At 41.4% G+C, this 26,207-nt stretch overlaps 1 protein-coding gene across 1 annotated transcript in view; it reads right to left on the bottom strand.

The window, feature by feature from the left end:
• Window positions 1-26,207, bottom strand: part of NELL1 (neural EGFL like 1) — a gene marked incomplete at both ends in the record, with an annotated part of 311,518 nt that overhangs the window by 89,303 nt on the left and 196,008 nt on the right. The window contains one exon of the mRNA XM_080619121.1: window positions 25,392-25,514. Within this exon, the coding sequence (XP_080475247.1) occupies window positions 25,392-25,514 (123 nt within the window). The remainder of the gene's footprint in view (window positions 1-25,391; window positions 25,515-26,207) is intronic.

The raw sequence follows: 26,207 nt of genomic DNA, 5'->3' as shown, positions 1-26,207 counted from the left end.
AACCTGCAGAAACTATTTCTACCATAACATAATCCATGTAATACTGCAAAAGGGATGCTGGTCATCTTCTGAAGTCCAGATCCAAGACTGAAATTAAGCTTTTCCTCATGGGCCAGGAAGAAACTGCAGGCAGGAGGTGTCACTCTTTCAGTTCCAAACCTGTGACCTCCTTGCAGGACTGGTGGTGGGGATGAAGGAGAGGAGAGGAGGAGGGAATCTCTTAACAGTCTTTCCTGGTACTGGCCAATTCCCTTTGGCCACCGGGCTCAGCCCCGCTCTTGCTGCTGCTTGGGCCCCATCTGCTCAAAAGCACCAGACATTCAAATGCTCATATCCCTTCTGCCCTGTTCCAGATTAAAGCTGACATGACATTGGGTGAAGCTGAAAGGAAAATCTTTCTCAAAGATAAATACTGTGTTAGTGTGCTTTTAGCTCTGGAAGAGAAACTGTGTATTTAGAATGCTGATTGGAATTAGACAAAATCTAACAAAGCCAGTCTCTTAAACAGCAAAATTGCATTTTCCTGAAACACGGACTGCATTTCTTCCAAAAAGATGGTGCAATCCTGTTTGGTAACCCAACTGCAGCTGCAGAAAATGCTGTTGGCTCCTGGGATTTCAATTATTTCACTGTAATTCTGAAGTCTTTTTTCATCACTCTGCCACAGCCACATTCCATTTAGCAGATATTCACTTTTTAGTCTCTTTTGCAACAGACATTCATTTACATCTATTTTACATGAACTAAATTTGGCATTAACTGTAGTAGACCAGATGCTTAAATGATACAAGAGCTGACTGCAGTGCTCATCTTTATTTACTGCTCTAGTTGGAGCTGTATTCATTTCTAAACATTTGCAGATAAGCTGGGAAAATCTGCATTTTTTTCAGTAACTTCAATTGCAGTAATTTCATTTTTCCTCATTCAGGTCAAATCACTGACTTGGATTTTGGCTCCAGCTCCTCTTTACATAGTTCAAAATAAACACAGCCATGGACAAGCATCAGTTTAGTCTCTGTGTCAGTATATTTTTCAAATAAGACAAGGATGGGTGCAGGGGAATGTTCAGTTTGGTTGGCCAGCTTTTTCCTCATTTCTTTCTTTAAGACTCTTGCATATGACATTGTGTGTGACAGCTGCACTGAAGTAGATGAAGTGAGGCTTTTTTCATTGAGAGTTTTCCTTCAATGAAAGAACAGGGTAAGCATTTTTTGGTTTTTTTTTTTTTCCTTTTTTGTTTTTTTACTTGTACCTACTGACAGACCGAGACCTGTGTTTGTACCACACACATACAACTGACCACAGCCATGTAAACCAGCAAGATAAAACAGCATCTGAAACCACAACCACCACCACACTAATCACATGTAAGTTAACACATGGAATATATTCTGAGGAGAGAGTCAGATTTCTGTTACGTGCATCCTCGTGCTACCTCATCCACACACAGTTATTTGTGCCACAAATCCAAATCTTCTGTTTCTCTAAACTTCTAGTTTCTGCTGAAAAAAAGACATAAATGTTCTCATCTCTTGTTTTACTGCTTCCCCAAATAGTTTCATTCACATTTTGGTTCATTTAACTGTTAGGTTAGATTTCTTATTCAATAATCCAATTATTATACATACATAGAGATTTGCTCTTTTTGATCCATTTCACTGAAATGCAAACCACGTCTTTATTTTGTCTTTTTAACACCTTAAAATAACACAGTTCACCTAAAAAGCATTTATCATTTTGCACCTCCTCATTAGCAAAAGATCTTGACCTAGTAAACACATCATAACTTACCAGAAAACTTTTTTTTCCTCTGTGTCTTGGGATGATGTTCATGGTCTGATAGATACTTGGCATTGTCTTGGTCTGGCAGATCAATCACACTACCACCTTCTTTGCCATCAAGTAGAAAACACCATGTACCACTCATGGAGAACTTGGATGTGCAGGGCTGGATCCAGTCACAGAACAGGGCCAGAGATCGTTCTCACCCCCAAACCATCCAAACTATTGCCATTGAGCAAGAACACCAACCAGCAGGATGGTACCAGAGCTGGTTCCATTCCCCCCATGATGCGAGGGGACATGGCAGGACCTAAAGCCACACAAGCTGCTTGGCGTAAGCTGCCAGCAGGTATCATGCCACATGGAGATAATGTCCCACCCCTCTTCCAGGTGCACACAGAAGTAGTAAACCACTAAGACCTTACCCATAAACAACTGTCATAGACACCACCATGGTGACTTTTAATGATCTTTAACGATCACCCTTCTCCTTCACACACGGAAAATGAACAAGCAAGCAGAGTATGGAAAACTTGGCTCAGAAAAGCTGCTCTTGCTGCAACTGTGGCACTGTGAGGAATTACCAATCCTTGCAGCCCATTTCTGCTCTTTCCCATCCCAAGGCTATTTCCCATCACATTTATCAACTAAATAATTGTATATGGAATAAGTCATTAACAAAATTCTGGCATCTTTACTCTTTGAATGGTCAGAGACCTTCTTCTGCTATCCAAGCTCAAGTTATTCTTTAAAATTTGCATCATTTGCTCTTGTAACAACAGCATCCTTTAAAATTTTCTTCTTTCTTGATGTTTATCACTCACTGAATTTGCGCATACTACAAGTAACCCTTCACAAGCTTCATTCTACTGAGCTAAAAAATGCAACTCTCTCTAATCCATCTCGATCAGATGGACTCTGCCTTCCTGCACACATCCTTGCAGCCAATCCTGAACATGTTCCCCGTTTAAAACCATCTTTTTGGAACAGACAGAACTATATACAATATCTCCAATGAAGTCTTATGTGATTTCCTGTACAATATGAACACTTCTTTGCTTCTAGTAAAATTCCTTACCTCTCTTACAGCTGCATTCCAGCTCACTCTCACCTCCCAATCAAGCAATAGTCCAATACCACCCCACTTTCTATGTCACTTCAAAATGAGTTGTACAGAAAAATTCCCTGTAATCAGCTTCTAAGAGTTCTTAGGCTATTATAGCATTTAAAACAGATGATTACTCTAATCCACAAGGTCTTATAATTCTTTCCAGAGGAGAACCCAGGGTAAAAGTCTCACAATATATTAATTGTTAACTTAATATCTTAATTGTTAAGATTGATGACACATTTTTGGTATTTTGAATGGCAACTTACCATGCTATCTATCAGCTCTCCCACCATGCTCTCAGTATTACCCTCTGATCTAGTAACACCCTGCAATAGACCTGAGTCCATCCTCACCAATTCAGTCCAAGGGCTCCTCCTGAATTCCAGAGACCTGACAGAGGCCCAGAGCTCTGCAGCGCAGTTAACGTTGCTGAAAGAAGCACTCTACATGTTGGAGTAGAGAAGCATCAACATTCCCAGACAGCATTTTGCATTTACAGACTACTCATTCCAACAAGTATCAATAATTCCATAGACCTCAACAGGCTTTGCTCAACCGTCATTCCAAAATCCGCAGTAAAGAACTCAACCCAAAGTGTTCACAGGGTAACAAATGTCAGAAATCAAGATGCCTGTAAAATCTGCTGGGGACCAGGCTGTGGCAATATAAGCAGCAGACACTGACCATACATGTTTTTCCAGTGCCACATGTAAAGAGATTTTATCCAGGGCATGAATATACCTCCAAAACAAGGCAACACACTTTGCGTGCTGCAAGTCTCAGCCTCCAAGTTGGGGAGCACTCGAGCTTTCATAGCAAAGTCACTGTAGCTCTTTATTTTATGCAGAAGTTGCAGTAATGAGGAAGCCAACTGAGTGCAAAGTCGTCTTTCTACAGCATCATTTGTTGGCAGAGATTGCTTTTTCACATTACTGTCATGCTGTCGACAGACAACACAAGCCTACTTTTTTTTTTTCAATTCCAGATGCAATTTGCCACCAACATAAACACCACTGCAGTCTTTCAAAAATCAATCTTTCCAATTCATGTGCATCAGCATACAGCAACACCTGAGAAAATTTAAATTTCAAGACAAAAATCTGTTCCTGGTCAAATTTAATAAATATTCCATTCTTTGGTTTTTATGATCTCCAATAAACATGGCTCCTAACAGGTAAAACCACCTTAATGGATCACTTGGCAAACAGGTATCGCAAACACTGGAGAGGAAAAGAGGTAGTTCAACCTCAAATTTCCCACAGACTGAGCAGTAATTCTAACCTGACATTTCTAATCAGGTAACATAAACCTGATGCATTCCTGCACTACAACTCTGCCCACTGGATCTGTCGTTATGTTCCTGCACTAATTAACCCATTAACAGCCCTTCAGATGAGGTGGTTTACCTGTTCCTGACTTTCTGGTGATAAAAAGAGATCAGTAAACATGTCTCAGACTCAGATGCTACAAATGGGAATTATTTCTCCAGCAATATGGTACTATTACAAGAAAGCTGTGAATTATGGACATTACAGAGGACAAAGTTTGAACCTCGCTGAAACCCATTTAAGTCACTGCAAGATACAATGATGGATTTTTAAAGAAATAAACATCTTGTACTATGACAGGTGGGGCTGCCTCAACCTGTTGCAAGGTTTTTCCACCAATTTTTGTGCTCAAGACACGATTTTGCTATGGTAACACAAGCAGTAACAAATTATTCCCTATTTATAGTCTCTAGCAATACATGACACAAAGATATTCTACACTGGTAAAGATGATGAGAAGTAATCTAAAACAAAGTCCAGATCCATGAATATACTTTCAAACATTACAAGCATCCTGTCAAAAAAGCCTTCTCTAGCTCCAGTTTCTGTGATTCCCAAGACTTTCCTGGTTAGGAGATGGATGCAAGAGGAGGATGAAGAAACCTTGGAACTCTATAAACTTGTCACTGTTGTAAATTCAAGTGGGTTTTTGTCCATTAATCCCTACAACCTTCTGGACTGCTATTTGCTGTACTATGATATTCACCTGCGCAACTTAAACCAAAGCGGCACAAGAAACTGTAAGGTCCTGAAGTTACAGTTTATGTCATTCTCACTAAAATCCAAAGATTACAAGTCTTGGCTTTACCACTTTTTCAACAGTCATCTACAAACCAATACCTGCACTTCCAAACAGGTCTTGTGTTTCCACGTGCCTACCCTGCTCTCCAGACGTGCACAGCAGGCTGCTCATGCCTATGTCAAAACCACAGAGAGACCCACTCAGGAAGAGCTTTCTTCTGTTCTCAGGTTTATTCTCTTCCCATTCTCCATTTATTCTCTTCTCCTTTGTTCCTGTAACATGGATGGTTTTAATCCAACACAAGTTTTATCTGTATGTTGCCTCTATCAAGTGTATTAAACTACCTTCAGGTACTTGCAATTATGAATGGCATTTCATGACCTGGGGGAGAAAGACATCCACGTGTTTCCCACCTCGCAACCCTACAAGCACATCAGCCATTCCTCATCACCTGCTTTTAGCTTGTACTTGCTTGGCTCCTCCATGTTTCAGTTCCCTATCCAAGTCCACAAGGTACACCAACACAGCTAAAATGCTCACACCCCACCTCATGCCTTGTTTCTGGACCCTTTTGCTGTATCAAAGATGTATTAGCACCTACACTCAACTTAAAATCCTGACCTGTGTTATACAGAGATCTGCCTCTTGAAGCTTAGAAAAAAGAACAAATTGAACTTAGTTTATGTGAGGAGTTACTGTATTTGTGCCATTTCCATCCAGACTCTGAGGAAGAATACACACAATCTCTCGCAATATAAAACAAAACCATCATTTGAGAGAGAAAATCTGCTGAGATACTAAACAAATCCCAGGGAGATACATCCCAGCACTCTGAGCGCCACAGATGAGTGAAGAGAGCTGTCAAGACAGATAGAACTGCCGCAATGGTCTGCGTCCATCACCACCGTCAGCTTTGTCCAAGAGCTGGATCTCTCCCTTTCAGGGAGGATTAAAGTGTAAGAAGTAACGCCGAGGCTGATCACTGTCATGGGTATCACTTTCATCACTGTATTTTGTTATCAGGAGCAATTAGAATAACCTCAGTAGTGCTTTCATCAACACAAGTGTGTATTTCCCTGTATTACTTCATCCTTTCCACTTTTAATTCATGTGCTCTGAATTGCCTGCTTTATCGCAGGCAGAATCTTACTTCTAAACCTGCAATCACACTGTAAAAATTTAACAGAAGAATTGCTTCATGCACTGCTGAAATACAGATCTTTGGAGCCCATCAGTGCTAAAGTGCGTATGGAAATTTATCAGGGCACTTCGGGATTGGATTTGCAGGATTCTAAATGCTCTCACATTGGATCTTCAATGTTTATGTCTCACATCAAAATATGGGACAACTGACAGCGTGGTGTGACCTCATGACAACACAGAATAGGATGAGCTGCTACGTATCGCATCATATAGGTATGGGCTGGAGTCCTGCTATAAGCCTGTACACAGGTTATGTGTAATTTGTTCATAGCTAGAATTCATTTCAGTTCTTACAGGTCAAGTACCTACTAAGCCCATACTTTTTGCACCTCCCTCAGCTGTTACCACTGTTACACTTTTTGTACAGCATAATGTAGACAATGGAGTTTCTTACTCTTGGTCAGCCCAGACTGGAAGATTCAGAAGTTCTGCTTCTTTAATTCATGCATTTTAATTAAAAGAAAAAGTGTAAAATACTGGAGTTCCAGACATAATTAAACCTAATACACTGTTCCAAATCAGAAACTCTAATTAAGTTTCAGTATCTCCTATTGCTAATAATCACCCAGTCAGCAAATACCACTGATGAATTCCTCCCCCCTCTCGCCTTTCTGCCCACAGGGCCTTGCTGCCCCAAGACTTCATTGGAATTTAAACATTTTCTCACTGTACAAGCTGGCCACACTTGTGCTCCTATTTAAGGTTCACAGTTAGAGATGCTTCTAATGTTGGAAAGAAATAATCAGCGTAAGAGAGATACGGTTTTCCTGAAATACGTAAAATTGACATTCTGTGACCAACTTTTTGTGGCAAAGAACTCTAAAATGTAAGTTTCCAACCAGAATGCTCATAAGTTTCTTGCTTGGGAAAAGGAACCAGAAAGTGAAGAACCACAGATGAAGATGCATGAGAAAGACATAAAGGTCTATGCAGACAGGAAGATACAGACTGTAACACTAAAACAGACTGTAAAAATAAAATAATCCTTTTAGTGGTGGCCCAGTGACAAAGCCTTATAGAAGTAACCGACCCCATCGTAAAAGCTGGCTGTGGGTCCTTGAAGACTGGGCCTCCTGCAGTTTATAGCCCGCCCCTTGCCAGGGGAATGGCAGGTGTCCTTCCTCACTGTCAGTGTTACACCAAGTAGAGACCCATTTGAGGACTTGTGCCTTTAAGACCGTCAATCCAGATTTTATCCACACTAAATTAACTAGCAAAGAAACAAACACCATGTTAAAATAATTGTCTATTTGGTCTGTGGTGGATGCTGAATTTTAAATCAGAAGTATTTACCTTGAGAAATTCCAATCTAAAAGACACTAAAGCGACATTTCTTCCTAATAGTTTAGCATTTAACTATTCATTTAATTTCACAGCATGTATTTTTCAAAAACCAATAAAGCAAATACACTGAGGTATCCTCCCACCCAATAAGCTACAAAGCCAGGCTAACCCCCAGCATCACATAGCAGCAAAAGAAATGCTGTCCCAATGGTGAGGCAACATTTTGTGCTGCCAGCTGGGAGACTCAGCAGAAACAGGGACCTTAATATACTCCTCATTCTGTGGAAGATCAAACCTAAAGCCTTTGCTCTACAACTCCGTTAGCTGGTTGCTTTCTGAACCAATATAAAGAACACTTTTGGGACAGTCCACAGCTCCTGCCCATTCAGCAGAGGCTCCCCCGCAATGATGGCAGTCGGAAAGAAAATAAAAAAGAAATAATCAAAGACAATCTCAAATAACTCCAAGGGCTGGAGTCTGTCCACTGTGTCATTAAAATCAGACAGGAAAATAGGAGATGAGAAGGGGAACAGACAATTGTGTTATTTTGCTTCCTTGGATCATCCTGTCCTGTGTTTCTCAGCAGCCCAGGCTCTGCTGCGGTGGCTGCAGGCGGTGACAGGCATTACTAACAGACTTGTTTCCGTACCCTTATTAACTGCTGTGCTGAGACACTGCCAATAACGGGTACAAAATACAGTCTCCATTTGTTCTGTGGGCAGAAGCATTGAACAACCAGAAGTTGGGCTCCCGCAGGGCAGAGGAGCCAATTTTGACCTGACTGATCCAATTGACTCGATGAGCACAGAGCAGAGAATGGATGCAGTTTCTGTCTCATGGAGCTACTGAACTTGCTCAATTCTCCCTCCCCCTATGCATTTATCGAGTCACTACTGATCACATTACACAAAAGCATACAGGGACCACACAACTCAGCAGTCCAGCTCAGCAGTGCAGCATTCACATAGACTGGATGTGATGGGATCACGTGAAACAGGCTGATGAAAGCAGAGACAGGGCATCCTATGGCCTGTATTCAACAAGCCACTGTTGGCATTGCCCCCATTTGACCACTGAAACCACTCAGGGTTGGACTCAATGATCTTAAGGGGGTTTTCCAACCCAATGCTTCTATGATTCTGCAAATACTACCACAAAAGCTGATGTCAGTTTCATAATGTTTGCCCTAACACAAAAATTCCATGGACTATGTTATCCATGTACCAATATACAGCATGGCAAATGCCTCAGTCAAAAAAGAAAACAGTAATAAATAACATTTTTCCTTTGTCTCTAAACCCAAGCAATTGCTGTCACAATCACACAAAACTCAGCGCAACAGTACTTCAATATCGGGCCTTACAGTTTCCCTAATAGATCATTTTATGATTTATTCTTATACCTATAGACAAAGGGAAAGCTATTCAAGTGATACCAGCCACAAAAGCAGCTCCACACCTTAGGAATTCATCACAGTGTGTATTTAACTACACAATGAAAACAGCTTCATGTCAAAAGAAGCTAAAGTCAACTCTCTTTGATTTGGGAGTTACAGTCTCCTCACTTCTTTTAAAACAATTGAGCAGCTCAACAAATCATTATTGTTTTGCACTGAAATGCACTTGAATTCCCTACATTTCATTTAAAAATACAAATTTCTGGCTTCTAACAGATCTTAGAAGAACCAGATTTGCAATAGAACACTGTTTTGGCAACGCAGCAGTCATCTTAAACATAACAGGAATAGTGCAACTGTATTGCACAAACACTTCTTTCAGCACTGTTTAAATGCACAACTACATAGCGAGATTAATAAATGTGATCTGCAAGTGCTGAGGATCAGATCTGAACCTTCCAAATGTCCACACTGATTTTGGGAAGTGGGAAAACCACATTAAGCTTCATGTTAGATCTAACAAGATCTGTGTCTTCACATGGTTTCATACCCAGTCCTCACTTCCCTGTATCCTTGAACTTAAAAGAAAAGAGATCTCGTAGACATGGCAAGTGAAATGCAAAGGACCCTGCCAGCAGAAGGTATTTATGTGTAATCTATCACCAATATAATTATCATATATTTATGAAAGAGGCTCGCCTGACTTACTGGAAGGCTTTTCAAATCATTATAGTTTAATGGGAAATACCTAACATGACTGAATGAGGTTGATTTTTTAACTGGAGACTTGCATGAGAAGGCAGGTAGGCTGGGCTCAGCAGTAACTCTGGTCATTATATTAGCAACTTAATTGCATACAAATAATAGTGGAAGCACGACAGAAGAGATTACACTGATTTCAAGTTACTAAATACAAAGAAAAAAAAATGGACCTTGCACAATGCTCCAGAGAAGCTGGAGATTCTCCCTTTGCCAAGTGCAAGCAGAACTCAAATATCATTGCACCAAAGTTTCTACTTTCCTCCTTTCCAGAAGGACATTTCCACATCTACAGCCATTTACCACATGTTAAAAGAGCCATGTTAAAGCCTCTGAATGAGCATTCAAGAGTCCTCATGAACAAATCATACCTTGGGCTGCATTCAAAGGGGTGTGGCCAGCAGGTCATGGGAAGTGATTCTGCCCCTCTGCTCTGCTCTGGCGAGACCCCACCTGCAGTCCTGTGTCCAGCTCTGGAGTCCTCAGGACAGGAAAGACATGGACCTACTGGAGAAGGTTCAGAGGAGGGCCACAGAAATGATCAGAGGGATGAAGCACCTCTGCTATGAGGAATGGCTGAGAGAATTGGGATTGTTCAGCCTGGAGTAAACTCTGGGAGATCTTATTGCAGCATTGCAGTTCTTAAAAGGGGGCTAAAAGAAAGATAAGGAGAGACTTTTTAGCAGGGCCTGTTGCAACAGGAGGGGTGATGGTTTTAAACTAAAAGAGGAGAGATTCATGCTGCATGTGAGGAAGAAATTCTTTACAATGAGGGTGGCAAAATGCTGGCACAGGTTGCCCAGAGAGGTGGTGGATTCACCATCCCTGAAGACACTCAAGGCCAGGCTGGATGTGGTTCTAGGCAATCTGATCTAGTTGATTTTGTCCCTGCTCATTGCAGGGGGCTTGGACTAGATGAGCTTTAAAGGTCCCTTCCAACCCAAACCATCCTATAACTCCATGACTCTATGAAATGTCACCATCCACATAGAATCATAGAATAGTTAGGGTTGCAAAGGACCTTAAGATCATCAAGTTCCAACTCCCCTGCCATGGGCAGGGATACCTCACACTATTGCACCCAAGGCTCTGTCCAACTTGGAACAAGTCCAGAGGAGGGCCACTAGGATGATCAGGGGACTGGAGCACCTCCCGTATGAAGACAGGCTGAGGAAGTTGGGGCTGTTCAGCCTGGAGAAGAGAAGGCTGCGTGGAGACCTCATAGCAGCCTTCCAGTATCTGAAGGGGGCCTACAAGGATGCTGGGGACGGACTCTTCATTAGGGACTGTAGTGACAGAACAAGGGGTAACGGGTTCAAACTTAAACAGGAGAAGTTTAGATTGGACATAAGGAGGAAGTTATTTACTGTCAGGGTGGTGAGGCACTGGAATAGGTTGCCCAAGGAAGTTGTGAATGCTCCATCCCTGGCGGTGTTCAAGGCCAGATGAACAAGTGCCTGCACAGGCACCAACTGCAGCATCCTCCATCTACTGCACGTTTTGTAAACTAGTGTGTTACAGCTGTAGGGTTAAAATAATTTCCCTCAAATCAGAAGTACTTTCATCCTTGTGCAGGAGAGTCAGCCTGTGGGTGACAGAAGTACTTAAGTGGCTTAGCTAAGTGGAGATAAACGTTGCTTTTGCAGTAGGTTGAAGTGGCCAATATGAGACACATGAATGCAACCAGTGACACTCAGTCTTGCAGAGCATTGCAGCCTACTGCAAATCAACAGTGAGAACTGCCAGAAGCATGCATGTAAGCTTTAAGTGGCACAAACAAACCTGTGCTGAAGATGCTTTTTCTTTGATACCTGCATAAGCAGCAGTAGCAGCTTCAGTTCTTGCAGCAGTTTGAAATATTAGCTGCCAAACACAGTTTTCAAGGCAAGAACAAACTATTTATCCTCTTCTATCACTTCATTAGCATGTGTCTGGCACACCTATCTAGAGGGGACAGGAGCCTTACTGAACCCGTCTTGTATGACCTAGGAAACAGTTTACACAGTTTATGAGGGTCACAGTGTCAGAAAGTACATCAAGGGTTAAATAACAATTAAATAACTACATGCAGATGGAAATACACTATGCCAGGTTTGCTAACATTAAGCTCAGTAACATTCTACATTCACCGAAGGCCAGCATATTTCTCACTGACTTCTGGAACACAGCCATGTAAAAGATTTTGAAGCCTATAAAAACCAAAATCACAGTTCAGAGCTTAGAAACACATCATAAAAGTACCTGAAATTGTATTTCCAGATGTATATCATACTTGTGCTTAATGTGCAATCTTTAGTTTTAAGAACTCGGCACAAAGAAACACTGCTTACTGATTTCTAACATTTACCTTTATCAGTGACAAACACTTGTTTTCATGCAATTGATTTCACACATTAGGTAGAATTCACTGTATTGCTTGGTGCAGCTCTCCCCAGTAGATACCCAGACCAATAGAAGCAGTGATATTGGGGGTTGGAACTAGATGATCTTTAAGGTCCCTTCCAACCCAACCCATTCTATCACAATATCAGTCACAGGTAAAGCAAAAACACACAGGGAAAGATCCATAACAGCACTCACACGCCTCAAATGCAGCATGGACAGAATAGAGGCAACTACATCTAAAAATGCGCCAAATCCACACTGTCCCTCGGCTTGTCTCCCAGCCAACCCACCGAGTGCCACAAGCGATGCCGGCACCTCTGTTCTGCACAGAAACCTCAAGGCAACATGCAACCCTCTGGCACAGATTGAGGTGCTGTCAGTTGGAATAGGCGGGAAACAACATGCCTCAGTCTGTGGACTCCCAACCCTACTGACTTCGTGCCTACTTGCCCTGAGAGTCTGCCAGGAGTCCCACAGAAAGCACTGACAAAGAGCCTCCAGCCTGAAGCCACACAGGTCCGTACACATCAAAGTGATTGGGACATGTCATCGCCACTGCCCTCTGTAACTATCTGCTGCTGAAGCACTTGTCCAGGAGCTGGGGAAGCACAAAAGTAACTCCCCCTCACTGGGAAAGGAGTGAAACCCAGAGCTCAGGTTCTGTGTGCAAACAGCAGACAGAAACAAGAGAGGTTTCCCATCTTTCTCATCCCACAGCTGAACACATGGGAAACACAGGAGCAGAAAAGCATGTGCAAGGATGTGTAACTCCCGTGTTGTTGGTGGTTGCAGCAAGCATCCATAAGCTGGGAAACCATGCCTGTCCTCTGCTCCAGCTGTGTGTAGGTGCTTTGTTGTTTCTTTTCCTGTCACCTGACGAACATTTCATGCAATGAGTGCAAATACTCAGTGGATCAAACCTTAACATCTGAGATATTTCGCAATTCCAGTGCTTTCACAGCGGTAAAGGAATAAATAATGGAGCACTCAAAACCACTTGGCAATAACCATTAGCAACCACTTACAGATTCCCACTCAGTTTTATTTTGGCTCGAACTACTCCTCTGTGATGTCACTGCAAATTAGTTTCTAAATCTTCTTCTAAGCCCACTCTATTTGCCAAGGATTCAAAGAGAAGCAATGGGGAGATTTGGCTATTCAGTTTTCCTTTCTTCAGATACTATGAATTCAGCCTCCCCTTGACGCCCCCAGCAGAAGATGAATGCTTGCTCTGTGTTTTACCAGTGCAACAGAAACACAACAAAGCATATTCAGCACAAAACTAAACATCTAAGTGCCTAATTATGTGAGTAGTCTCATTGGAGTCAGTCACTTACTTTTAGTTAGACACATACCTTGCTCAGTCAGGTCTAAAATTACCACATTAGGAGTGTTCTCACTTGTCTGTCTCTGAAGGCTCAGGGAACACTGTGCTGTGCATGCAGGACTGACTTGATTACCTCCATCTTTTATTGGGAAGTAACGTGTGCCATGGCAATGTCAGACGACTGTTGTTTCCTTCGTTGTGTTCAGAGGGAGGAAATAACGGGTGTCAGGAAAGCAGAGCGCCACATGCCTCAGGAATAACAGTGGCATATTAATGAGCATTCATAAACCATTGTAATTAATGCAGAGTGAAAGGATATTACCCACTTAAACTCTGCAAGTATTCTGGTAACTCCACATGCAACTTCCACTGTATTCCATCCCAGGGGTTTCCACTCACAGCGACCCCTTCCAAAGCCACCAGGCACTGTGCCATCCTATGCTCAAGTGAATGGGCAGATTATGTTTTAATAGTACAAGTGACAGGCAAGAAGAGCTATCCAGTCTCTTCATCACTGGCAGCAAATGCATCTAATAATCTATGGGAGGCATATACATATACCCTTGAGGCTACAGCCTAATTAACAGGCTAAGAAGAGGGGTAGGATGGACTTGCACAAAGATATGTAGGTGTATTGCTTTTACTTTAAAAAATAAGGTACATTTATGCATTTGACATACTTTTAAAGTTTCAAGCCCTGCCTCATGTGCCTGTGTAACACATGGAGCCTTCAAATAAACAGTTTTGAAGTTCAGCTTCAAAAATGCAGCCTGACAATTCCCATCTTTAAGCACATAACCAAAAAGAGAAAAAAGAGAGAAAACTGCAAGCCCCATAAAGATGACACACTCAGCTGCAGAACAACAACGCAGGTCACACAGCTCCAGCCCTTCAGGAATACCTAAACAAAACCCCTCAGGTTTTATGGCATACAAATTGTTCATTTTTACTCTGGGATGACTGCATTTTAAATGACACTGAAAAGTGGGACCCCTTCAATTCATACCTCAAACTGGTTTACTTTAACGTCAAATTCCCTCTGCACATAACATGTTCTAAGCTATTTTAATTCACATTCTTCTTGTAGTTCGTGTACTCATTCACCCAGTAATTCATTTTGATGATACAATCTTCAAAGCACCATTTGGTTTTTTTAGTAGGTTCTGGAATACGCTTTTTTTCACTGCAACATTTCTTTCAGGTACCATTTGCAGTCTACTGTTTGAGTTGCCATTACTCTTGTAGTTACCATATGCTCCCTTAACACAGCCACATTTATTATTTGTAACACTGAACACTTTAGATAAGAACTCTGCACACACACAGGGGGCCCTGAACTGTTCAGCATCTTGCAGAGGCTAAAACACAGCACCACTGTGAAACAGCTCAACTGGAGAATCTTTCCAGACAAAAATATGCAAATTATCCTATCAAACATCCTGCACAGCTTCCACATGTGCCCTTCCCAGTGCTCCACAAATAAATGCAACCTCCAAAAGCAGTAAACCAACCAACACAACTCGTGCAGAGTAAGCAATACCTACATGCCAGGCAATCCAAATTTTCCTTACTATAAAGTACCAAGCAATGTGGTCAAATAAACCATTTGTAATTGAGTTTTCCTTGTGGAGGAGATCTACCAGAACCTGCACTATAGCAAACAATACACCTATTTCTCAAAGGAGTAACAGGCAGACTTATTTTTTTCCCATTTTTTTTAGACTCTCCCCCGTCCCTGGGCCCCCACTTTGAAAGAGAGATTTGAAAGATATGCCTTTTGCTATGTCTCCCAACCATCTCAGCGTGCAAAGACAGATGAGGTATATTTGCATTAAATTGCTATCACTTGATAAGAACAATACAGGTTGGTTTCTGAAGGAGCTGGTAACATCCTATATTCAGTACAGATACTGGGACAGTAGCTAATAGTAATATGGTCACACAATGAATGACAAAAATATTAAATACTTAATGCCCACTTTCAAGACTTCATCTCCTTCACTGATTGATGTATCTCTGTTGTGCACTGAATGAGGCAGAGGGATGAGGACAACCCCACACATCATCCATGATTTTATCAGCATGGACTGCATTTCACCAGGAGCTGCAAGTGACTTAAGATTGAATTGGTGACCTACATTCTAGGTATCTCCAAATGCTTCTTTTGGAGACTTAAGATTTCTTTTGGTTTTATTCCATAGGTACTGTTTCAATACTTCTGATCGTTTCTGTGGAAAAATAACAGCCCAAAGGCCCAGGGAAAGACCTGTCAGTCTAGGAACAAAGTCTGACTCTTGGATCAGGTACTGACAGTGTGCACCATGTCTGACAAATAACTTCATGTTTCTACCTTGGTTTACTGTAATGCGTGAAACTCATAGGAACAGGAGGCTGAAAGAAGTCTTCTGGCTGGAGTCTATTCCACTGGGATGGTAAAGAACAGCTCCACAAACCCCCACTGAACATCTCAGTCACCCCTTTGTACAAATAAAAAATAGAGCAATAAATGGCTACTGCTGTTCTTACCCAAAGGGATTGCTGTAATAACCATTTTGGCCAGAGCAAAGCCCTAGGTCATTCCAGAGGGCCGACTGGCACAGCATCACCTCTCTGACTGCAACCCAGCATAAGCATCAAGGCAAAGAGCAGGGCAACGATCTGGTGACACTTCCTAAGGATTCCCCAAGACCTTCCTTAAACCAAATACTGTGCACCCACCGGTTGGGTTCTTCTTCTGACATGCAGCAGCTTTTTCAACCTGTCCACAGTTCTCACCACCCTGTGACCAAGCGTTCTCCAGACTCATGATGTGCTGTGTGAAAAAGTACTTCCACGTTGGGGTGACAGTGCAGTAGTAGTACTACTATTGCCAAAACCAGTAACTGCAATGCTCTCACTTTACACTGGGGCAAGATGTTTATACTCAGTTTTCAGTATTGTTTGGTTATGTTCTACTGGGCATAAAAAGAATTTCATAGGTTTCACATATTCTTGCCTTTTAATGTGCCTGTTCCATAGATATTAACCCTGAAATGGTTGCACACTATAGCTGATTTAACAGGAGAGAACAAGCACTGTGCTGCTGTTGCTTTTGTGCTCCTATTGCAGCACAGAGTCGAGCCCACGCTACAACAGACTTTGTGCATTGATATATTTCAAGATGCTCTCACTGAACTGATGTTTCCCACCCACCATGAAAAAATAAGTACTTCATTCCAAATAATAGTATGGCAAGCTCCCAGGGCAGGCCAGGAGAGTCACAGATCTGAACAGACTGGGCTTCACACATCATAAGGGTCACAAGTTTAAAGCAAACAGTACTGCAGCCCAAATGTTTGACCATGATGTCTACCGCTTCCCTGTCAAAAGCAGCAGAGCCCAGCAAATGAGTTCTTGGAATGAAGAGTGTGTTTGAGGACTTAACTGATCACTTTTGTTCAAATTTCACATTTTAATACTACAGGAAGAAGGAAAAGAGTACTAGTTTGGGTAACATGAATGAATCATTCTAGTAGCATTAGAAAGTCTCTTATTGATTTCAGGAGACTTTGGGCTGGGATCCTCAAGGGGTTCTGTGACAAAGACCTGGGAAGCGATACACCTACCGCAGACAGAAGGACCTCTTGCATGAGATGATCTCGAACAGTGTAGGAAATGAATTCAGTATATGGTGCAGACATTAACTATAATGTAGAACCTCCATATTTTTGCTTTTACTAACTACTTCTTTAACAAACAAAAAAAAAAAAAAAAAAAAGAGAGAGAGAAAGGAACGAATATTGAAATAGTCCCAAGTTCCTGTACAACCCAGCTTTACTGCCCAAGAGGTTGTGGGGAACATGCCTATTAACATGTCATCACCTTGTAATTCTTTTGTACATGCCCTATAGGACCGTTATCCAAGAGTGACCTGCTGATTTAAACAAACAGATGGGAACCAAAGCAATGTGAGACAGTAAGCGAGTCAACCAGAGAAATTCCTGTTCAGAATCTGAACCTGGGAACCCTCACAAACATTGGTGAACAGGTCTGCTGTGCCCTTTGGACTCACTCATATAAGCAGAAAAGCCTGCCAGATTAAATTTTAAAGTATTTCAGATAACTACAGCATTTTCTTCCTTTTACGCACACACAGCAGTTACCCTGGACTGAGGCACTTCTTCAGCAAGCAACAAATCAGTGCTACACTCTTTCCAAATCAGCTCTAGATCCAGAGCAGTGACACAATCTGTGACAGCAAAGAGATCAGGATCTGGATTCTGACAAGTTACCTTAATCATGGATTTTATATGAGCTATTTTCATAACTGATGTGCATTCTAAATCATCTTGGACAATTTCTCACACAGAACAGGATCCAATCAGCAGGAAATACTGTGCCTTTAGAAAGGCTGTAGAATTGGGCTGCATAGGGGTAGAAATGTAGAGCTTAGCTCTTAGTACAAAAATAACGAGGCCTGAAATTCAGTATCTCACACAACTACATCTGAGTGATGAGGTTTTATGGGCAAGAAAACAGTATCATAAATCATCTTAACTTCACTGAAATCATTACAGTCCAAAACCAAACCAAGAGCAACATTAGGAGTGAAGGAGCTTAAAAAGTATCTTCAAATAACATACGGAGGCAATTTATAGAACTCAAAATCCACACACAAACATAGCAATTGTAATGAATGTACCACACTTGATAACTATCTCATAATGAAAAAAAATAGTGTTTTACATTAAAATTGCAATATTTTGTTTTTATCAATACAGTGGACTTAAGGCCATAGAAAATTTGATGGCTTCAGTCATTCTGTCTTGATTCTGAGTCCAACCATGCTGGTTTTATAATGAAAAACCTGAAAGATTTATAATTGCACTGTTTTATAACTATATACTGGTCACATCTACAATGCTTCACTCAACCAGCGTGACTATTCTGTGTCTTGTATGTACTGGGGTATCTTGCACATGTGCCATGTGACACTAAAATGCATATCAATACACTCATTTGCTTTGTCAGTGGTTTATTCATTATGTATTACGGATAAAAACCTACACAAAGCTCAGGACTGAAGAATGAATATGAGAATCTCAGCATGAGTCAAAGCTCCCTTATTCTTTCATGAGACTTGTGAATCTTACACCAAACCAGCAACTAAAGCTGTGATGAGGCATATCAACCATTCAAAGCCTTACAGCTTCAAAATATCAAAGGCTGTAGGAGAAGACACATTTGTTGCTTTCCACTTCAGTCTTGGCCTACATACTATTCATAACCCACTCCAATGCTTCATAAAGGCTTTCAACTCCCCTCCAGCAGACACACATACATGAAAAAACATAAACCTAAGTGACAGTTACCTTACAGTGGTCTGATATGATTTAATATCAAGATACCAGCACATCTGACTGTCTCACACTGCTGGCATTTAAAGTTAATCTACCTTAGCATTGCTGATGTCAATGTAAAAGGGACACAAAAGCAGCAACCCAGCACAGAAGTAACCCAAGAGACTTATTTTTTTCCCCTCTTCAGCTCTTACTAAAAATACTCTTTTACGTATCAGGTGAAACTTCAGAAAAGATGAACATTTCTTTGGTTTTAGTCATCTATTTACTACACTATTACTATCCTGCCTACACACAAGCATATAGGCAACTTCTTTCATGAGCTGGTCTGTCAGATTATTAAACAGATTTCAGATGAAGAATCACTTTAGAAAAAAAATACCTGCTTGGAAACAAAGAAAACTGCAATGGAAGAAAGCTCTCAGACTGCCATTTGTTAAAACAACATGTCCATCAATTATCATTTGTTATTAGGACCATGTGAAAAAGGCCAACTTACATCAAAGCAGCGATTTTCAAGCCTGTGACATACTCAGACCAGCAGTAAACATTCTGAGCGTACTATGAATAATGACTCCATGTGATCATTCCCATTACCTTATAAAAAAGATAAGATTATCTGTTCAAAACATGATTACTTTGCATATCAGGTTCCCAATAAGTTTATTCATGATGGACCAACAAGTTCATCAGTAACAACCATGCCCCTAAACCCACCTTCCAAAGCAAATATATACAAAGAACCAGAGTACAACGAAGACACTCATCCAGACTTCCAGATTACACAAGAACCATCGAGCCACTTAAAAAAAATGGCTTTCATCTTTAAGACTCCTCCACATACAGAGTCGCAATCCCTTGAGTGTCTCCTGTGAAGTCCTGCAGAAGAATATAACAGGGGGAGAAAAAAAACCCACCATATTCTAAACTCTTAAAGAAATAAACCATTCTACACCCTGAACACTGGTTAAAGTAATCACTGGTTTGATTTTTATTTCACAATACATGATATTTCTCTGCCTATGCATCGGTCACACTCCACACATTTGCTTTAAGGTTTATGACTGTAACCAAATCCACCTCATTTAATCATTCCAGTAAACTCACACCTCAGTAGAAACTACTAAATTAACAGTACACTAAATATACCTGGTAGACAACAATACCAGTAAAATAGAGAAGTACAATGAAAAATACTCACACTTGTTTAAGCGCACGACAGAGAGACACCAGAAGAGATTAGCAAACACACCTCATCCATGCTTCAGAAGAATTGCCACTTCTGTTTTTCTGATAATGTATAAGGACTACTATGGGCAGAATATATACATTAAAACAAACATTTGGAACAAAACTCCCAAGAGCTGGGGCAAGGCCTGTGCACCAAATCCAGGTACCCTTATACAACAGAAAACAACTGATGGCAACAGAACCTTGATGGTGACTTGCACATTGTTCATGCACAGAAGTCAGTTCAAGAGCCCCTACATGATCTGGTGGGTGGGATTGGGGTTGGTGGTTTGTTTTAGGGCATTTAATCCCAAATGTCATCAGTTACTTTAGGAAACTCGCTGATGTTTTAATATACCTTGGCTCCTTTCTTTGACTTCAGGCTGTGGTACAAGGCACAAGCTCTATAATAAACTTTTGCTAAACTGTGGGACTGTCCATCCCACAGCAAATCTTCTCCAGCTCTCATCTCACTAAGGTAAAGTAGCTCATGGAGCACAAGATCCGTCATGTTTTTATAAATGGCATATCCCACTTCCACACATCACTTCCACAGCATGTGTGTCCTGGGTTCAGCAGTAGCAGTCATTTTTCTCCTCCTTAGTAGCTGCTGCACTGCTGTGTTTTTTACTTTCAGCCTGGGAACAGTGCTGATAACACTGATGGTTTTAGTTGCTGCTCAGTAATGTTTACTCTGACCAAGGACTTTCCCAGTCTCATGCTCTGCCAGGGAGGAGGGGAAGCTGGGAGGAAGCAGAGACAGGACTAACCTGATCGAAACTAACCAAAGAGGTATTCCATACCACAGCACATCATGCGCAGTATAGAAACTGGTGGCAGTTACCCGGAAGGGCTAGATCACTGCTCGGGTCGGGCTGGGTATCGGTTGGCGGGTGGTGAGTGGTTGTATTCTCTCCCCTTGTTATTTCCCTTATCATTACTATTATTGGTGGTAGCAGTAGTGATTTGTGTTATACCTTAGTTACTGGGCTGTTCTTATTTCAACCCATGGGAGTTACATTCTTTTGATTCTCCTCCCCATCCCTCTGGGAGCAGGGGGAGAAAGAGGGGGGAGTGAGCAAGTGGCTGCGTGGTTCTGGGTTGCCAGCTGGGCTTGAACCACAACAATGTGCTACACAGTTGCTGAGGGAAACTGGAACTAGAACTTCTCAAGGCAAAAAGCAGAGAAAGACATTTCCTTGCACACATTTCCCAGCCTCCCAGATTCAAAGCCTGCCAAGATGTCACACACAAACACTGCAACAGGACACAGATCAAGAGCCTTTAGAACCTAAATATCGTATTCATCTCTCTTCACAATCCCTGATTCTCCAGTCAGAGTCATGACAGGGAGTTTTACTCATTTTCTACATGACAGAGTTTTCCTCTTGCACACACAGCCCTGTCCACAGGTGACAGGCTATTCATAAACCTGGTTGTCCCAGGAAACTAAGACTTCTTTCATCAAACCTTTGCCACTAAACACTGATTTCCTACCAGGTCTATCCCAACAGGCATGCTGCAAAGTTCCCTGTTATCCCACACAGTCATTTGGCCACCACACTTGTTTCTGTTTTCTTTTTCCTTTAAACTAAAACATTCAGTTGCTAAACCAATATTCATAACCTCTCACTTCTACCCTAAGTGTAGCCTTTTTGCTGCACCATCAAATCTTATCCTGAAGTTGAGTGAAATTGCTCCAATTGTCTTTATTCCACGCTCACCTGTGAATGCTGTAATTTACACAGAAATTAGTGAAAGGGCATGGCAGGAGTCTCCCATTACCCACCTACAACTTCTGTTTCCCAAATCACTCTTGGTTATTTTCACTTTTTTTCCAAAGTCTCCTTCACAGAAACAAGCAACTTCAATCTGTAGATTCAGCATCCCTCAATTCAACTAGTTACACCTCTGTCCTCTGCCTTTCATGCTGTAATTTCTTCCAGCAAAGATCTCCCTATATTACCTCTCATTTTCTGAACCAATCCTAAAATATAACCTGTCTGATTCTGTCAAATTTCCTAATGGTGCTGGCACAGCCTTGTCCTGCCCTGTCATTTCAGGTCACCTCAGCCTCAGTCTCAGTCTGTGCTCATCTACTGCCAAAATTTCAGTGTCTTTCTGAGGTGCTAAAGGATGCTTCTCACACCAAAATTGAGCAACCGCAGGAAGGAAGTCTTATTTGTCTCTATTATATTGGCTCACTGTCTATATACTGTTAACTGTGCATTTATAAAGATTTTCTTGTGTTCATCTCCACTTCTCTTTCCGTTTTTATGTCCTTTAAGCTCTGAGAGTACCTATTTTAATGCAGAAGTGCATTTGGTCTCAGTCTGCACCTTTTCCATCACCTTCCTTCCTGACAGTTTCCACATCTGGTTTGACACAATCCAGTCCTTAATTAGAGAGTCTGTTCTAGAAGCAATTCCTTATGCATGAAATTTGTTTTTCTACTCAACAAGTGTGACAACCTTATACTGACTTTTTAAAAACATTTTTGCTTTCCTCTTCCACATGTGTTGTGTTTTTCTTTCTAAACCCCCAGCAAACATCACGTTCCTCTCCAGATTACTTCTGTCCTTTTTATTTCTCTGCACTGCTCATAAAAAAATGCAAACATCCCAAATTCCTGCCAGTCATTTCCTTATGTTTACCCGTAGTTCACCAGGCTATTTAATTTAACTATGCATATGTTTTCTTCTCTAAAATACAAATAGTAGGATGGGGGTTTTATAAATATTATCACAGTGCTATCCACTAAAGTCAAAGAGGAATGTTACTCTAATTTTAGTTTTTAGAACATTGCTAAATAGATTGTTGAAATAGACTGTAGGATTAGGCAAAAAGCCAGTCCTTTCCTCTCATCATAAAATTATCATTTTTCTTTTTATCGTTTTGCTGGACAGTATTAATAGGATTTCATATTGAACTACAAAGGTAAGTTATTTCAGTAGCAGTTGTATTCTGTATGTACACATCCATAACATATAAAGATTTATCACTTACAGATGACTCAAGCAGGAGTGAAATGTTCAGCTTATCTTCAGATGGTATTACATTAAAGTTATCACCTGGGCTTTTATCTGTTTTTTCCCCAATCTCTACGGCCTGAAGATAAAACTCCCGAATTACTACAAGGCATCATAAGCAGTCTGTAGTTGTCCAGACATGCTCACAACTCTTTCCATGTGCCAAGCCTGGCACTTGTGCAAGGAAACCCCTATGACTGCTAACATATAATATATTGCTGCGGTAAAACAGAGGCAAAAGTGGTGTTCGTGGTGCTACCACAGGCAGAATGGGAACATTTCTTACACTAGCAGTCCAAGTGACCGCAGAGCCATAGGCTAAGAAAATCAGACTGCTACTTTACATTGAGTGGTTTATCACTTAATAAAATGTTCACAGTTCTAACATTAGCTAGTTTGCAACAGTATCATCCCACGCAGTGCCAGATTATTCTTATCCCTGGTGACCTGAATTATTATTAGACTGCAAAGCCCTTCCCAGTTCTCTTTTCAATTTATGCTTCCCAGTCAGAATATCAGAACACACTCTGTTTCCTCTATTTCCACGTACACCTATCTCAAAAGGCAGCTATAACTATATTCACATATGAAATTCAAGGCACACTAAAAACTACATGTAATATATATTTTATCCACAACCCAGACTTCAATGGAACTTTGAGGATATAAACATTACTGCACTTCCCCAGCGCAGTTTCATTACTCCAACATTACTGGGTTAATAAATCCACAGCAGGAGTTTTGCTTGGAGCTTTTGGCACATTAAACCAAATATCCAGGTGTGACAACAAAGACAAACCAGTGTGAAAGCACAGTTCTCATGAACTGATCCAAGCAGCCTTGTTTCCAAGAAATATGATTAAGGGTTTGTCTTGTATTACCCTCAGAAAAAAGAAATATCAAACAAGCTGTTCACCCAGACTTCCCTTACCTATCACAGCCTGTGCTGCAATTCACATTCACTGTAATCAGGGACTGAAAACATACTACAATGAGTTTCACTCCAGCATCACCTCTTGATCTTCTTGATCATCAGACCAAGGTGTAACTTGCCCATCACTTCCATCACATTTTTGTATTCCCTCTTAAGTCCTTACAAATCATTTTAGAGTTAAAACAGTTAAAAATACAGGGATGCTCTTGTGCAGATAGACAGCATCTGAAGAAAGTCACAATCAAAAATAAATCAGCTGGTACATGCTAATTCAGCAGCTGACAGGCTAATCTTGGTGAAGAGCTTGAGCTTGAAACAGGAATGACATCAGCTCTCTTCCTGGTTTAAGGAACTGCTTGACCGATATTCAACACTCTGGAAAATGATTCTTCAGCCTCTTGTGCCCCCAGACAGAATATTCTACCCAGTGCACTCCTCAATTTCAATAGCTGTCATTTCATTTCATGTTTTAAAAGTTAGTTTTCTCTTACTGTAATACTGTTTAGAAAGGCAGAAAGTCTGCAAGCCCAGCAAGACAAACAAAATAGGTTTTTATGAGACAAACAAAATTCATAAATGCTTGAGTGACAACTCAATAGCACTTCATGACACAGCCCTCACTAAGCCACCTATTTAACATATTCCCTCCTTTGGATTTATCTGAAGTATTTGCTTCTTTTTCTCTACAGAAAGGAAAACCAAAAACCCTCCACCCTAAATAACTGACCGACCACTGCGCAGACAACAAAGCTGGGAGCAGGATTGTTTGTCTGCATCACAGAAACATCTTCAAAATACACATTTAAAGGTGAAGATGTAAAACCAAAACACCTCTATTTTGATGTGGATAGTCAAATGAAAACCAAATGATGTTAGCATAAAAGACAATTATTCTCATTTAAAAGGCATCTGATTAAACTTAAACAGGGAGACTTAGGTCAGATATAAAGTTCTTCCCTGTGACGGTGCTGAGGCACTGGCACAGGTTTCCCAGAGAAGCTGGGGCTGCTCCATGCCTGGCAGTGTTCAAGGCCTGGTTGGACGGGGCTTGAAGCAACCTGGTCTAGTGGAAGGTGTCCCCACCTATGTCAGGGTATTTGAATTGAATGAGCTTTAAGGTCTCTTTCAATCGGACCCATTCCAGGATTTCACAGTATCACACTCCACTGTCCTTGTGTAAACATGTCCACTAGCAGACCTATGATAACTTTTAAAAGCCAGAGGTGACAGCACATACCATCCACGGTTTATAAAGCAATTAACACCACTTCAAAGCTGATTGATACTAGTACAAATGACAGTATACAGTGACAGTAAACTAGAATTTTTTTTGAGCATTCCAAAAAATATTTCTCCTTGTTGCTGAGAATTTATGCACAAATCCATTCCCATCACCTCCATGCATACTCCATTTGCTAGCTGATAAATCTTACAGCACGCCATTGACAGAAAGCAGCCATCACAAGTTATCAGAACATGGGTGACTGTCAGAAACCATGACTAGAGCTGCTGCTCTGCCATGTTCCTCAAGTGCAGCCTCACCTTTGCAGATGGTCCCGTTCCCCACGTATCCGGGTTTGCAGGTGCAGCTGTGTCCCCTCACAGTGTTGGTGCAGATGGCGTTCTCATCACAGCTCTGGTGCCGGCTGCCACACTCATCATGCTCTGCATGGTGGGAGAATAAAAGAATAACAAGTTACAGGCAATGCAGTGAGCTCTGAAGTGTGATGCTGTGGCAGCTGAAAACCAAGAGGAATGACAAGGTTGCCCCAACAGGAGTTTGGCATTGGAGTCAGTGACGGGCCTGGTCTAGTTGGGAAACCCTGAAGCGTGTGCATGGTTGACACTGGAGCACTGAGGTTCAAACCAGGAACAAGGAACTGGTGAGCAGGCAAAGTACGACCATGACAAAGACCCATGACAGGAAAATATCTGCAGTGCAGACTCACCTTTACAGCGGTGTCCATCACCAACAGTGAGAAGCATAAATACAGGGTAAGTGAACCCAAGAGGAGCCCTAACAGCATGCCCTTTATACACACAGCTCAGTTGTCACTGACACACGCCAAGCTCGTTCTCTAACAGCACATAACATTTGACATTTTTAGAGCACCATTCATAGCATCAAACCCCAAAAAGGCTCCCAGAGCAATGGGCCAGATGTTTCTTTCATCCAGCAACTCGAACTACTGCCACTGAGCCTAATTTGCTGCAGCTCCTGCACTTTGCTACACTTTGTTCTGGCAAAGCAGCAGTTCGAGGTGGCAGGCAACTGACCCTGGACTTTATCACTGATTTCTGCAATTGCTATCAGTTTCCCTCCTGCAGTAGGACTGCAGAAAGAAAAGTGGAATATTT

The sequence above is a fragment of the Psittacula echo genome (assembly GCF_963264785.1).
Source record: "Psittacula echo genome assembly, chromosome: 5".
NCBI classification, from domain to species: Eukaryota; Metazoa; Chordata; class Aves; order Psittaciformes; family Psittacidae; genus Psittacula; species Psittacula echo.
The sequence above is the reverse complement of the archived record's forward strand: the minus strand, read 5'-3'. Positions and strand labels throughout refer to the sequence as shown.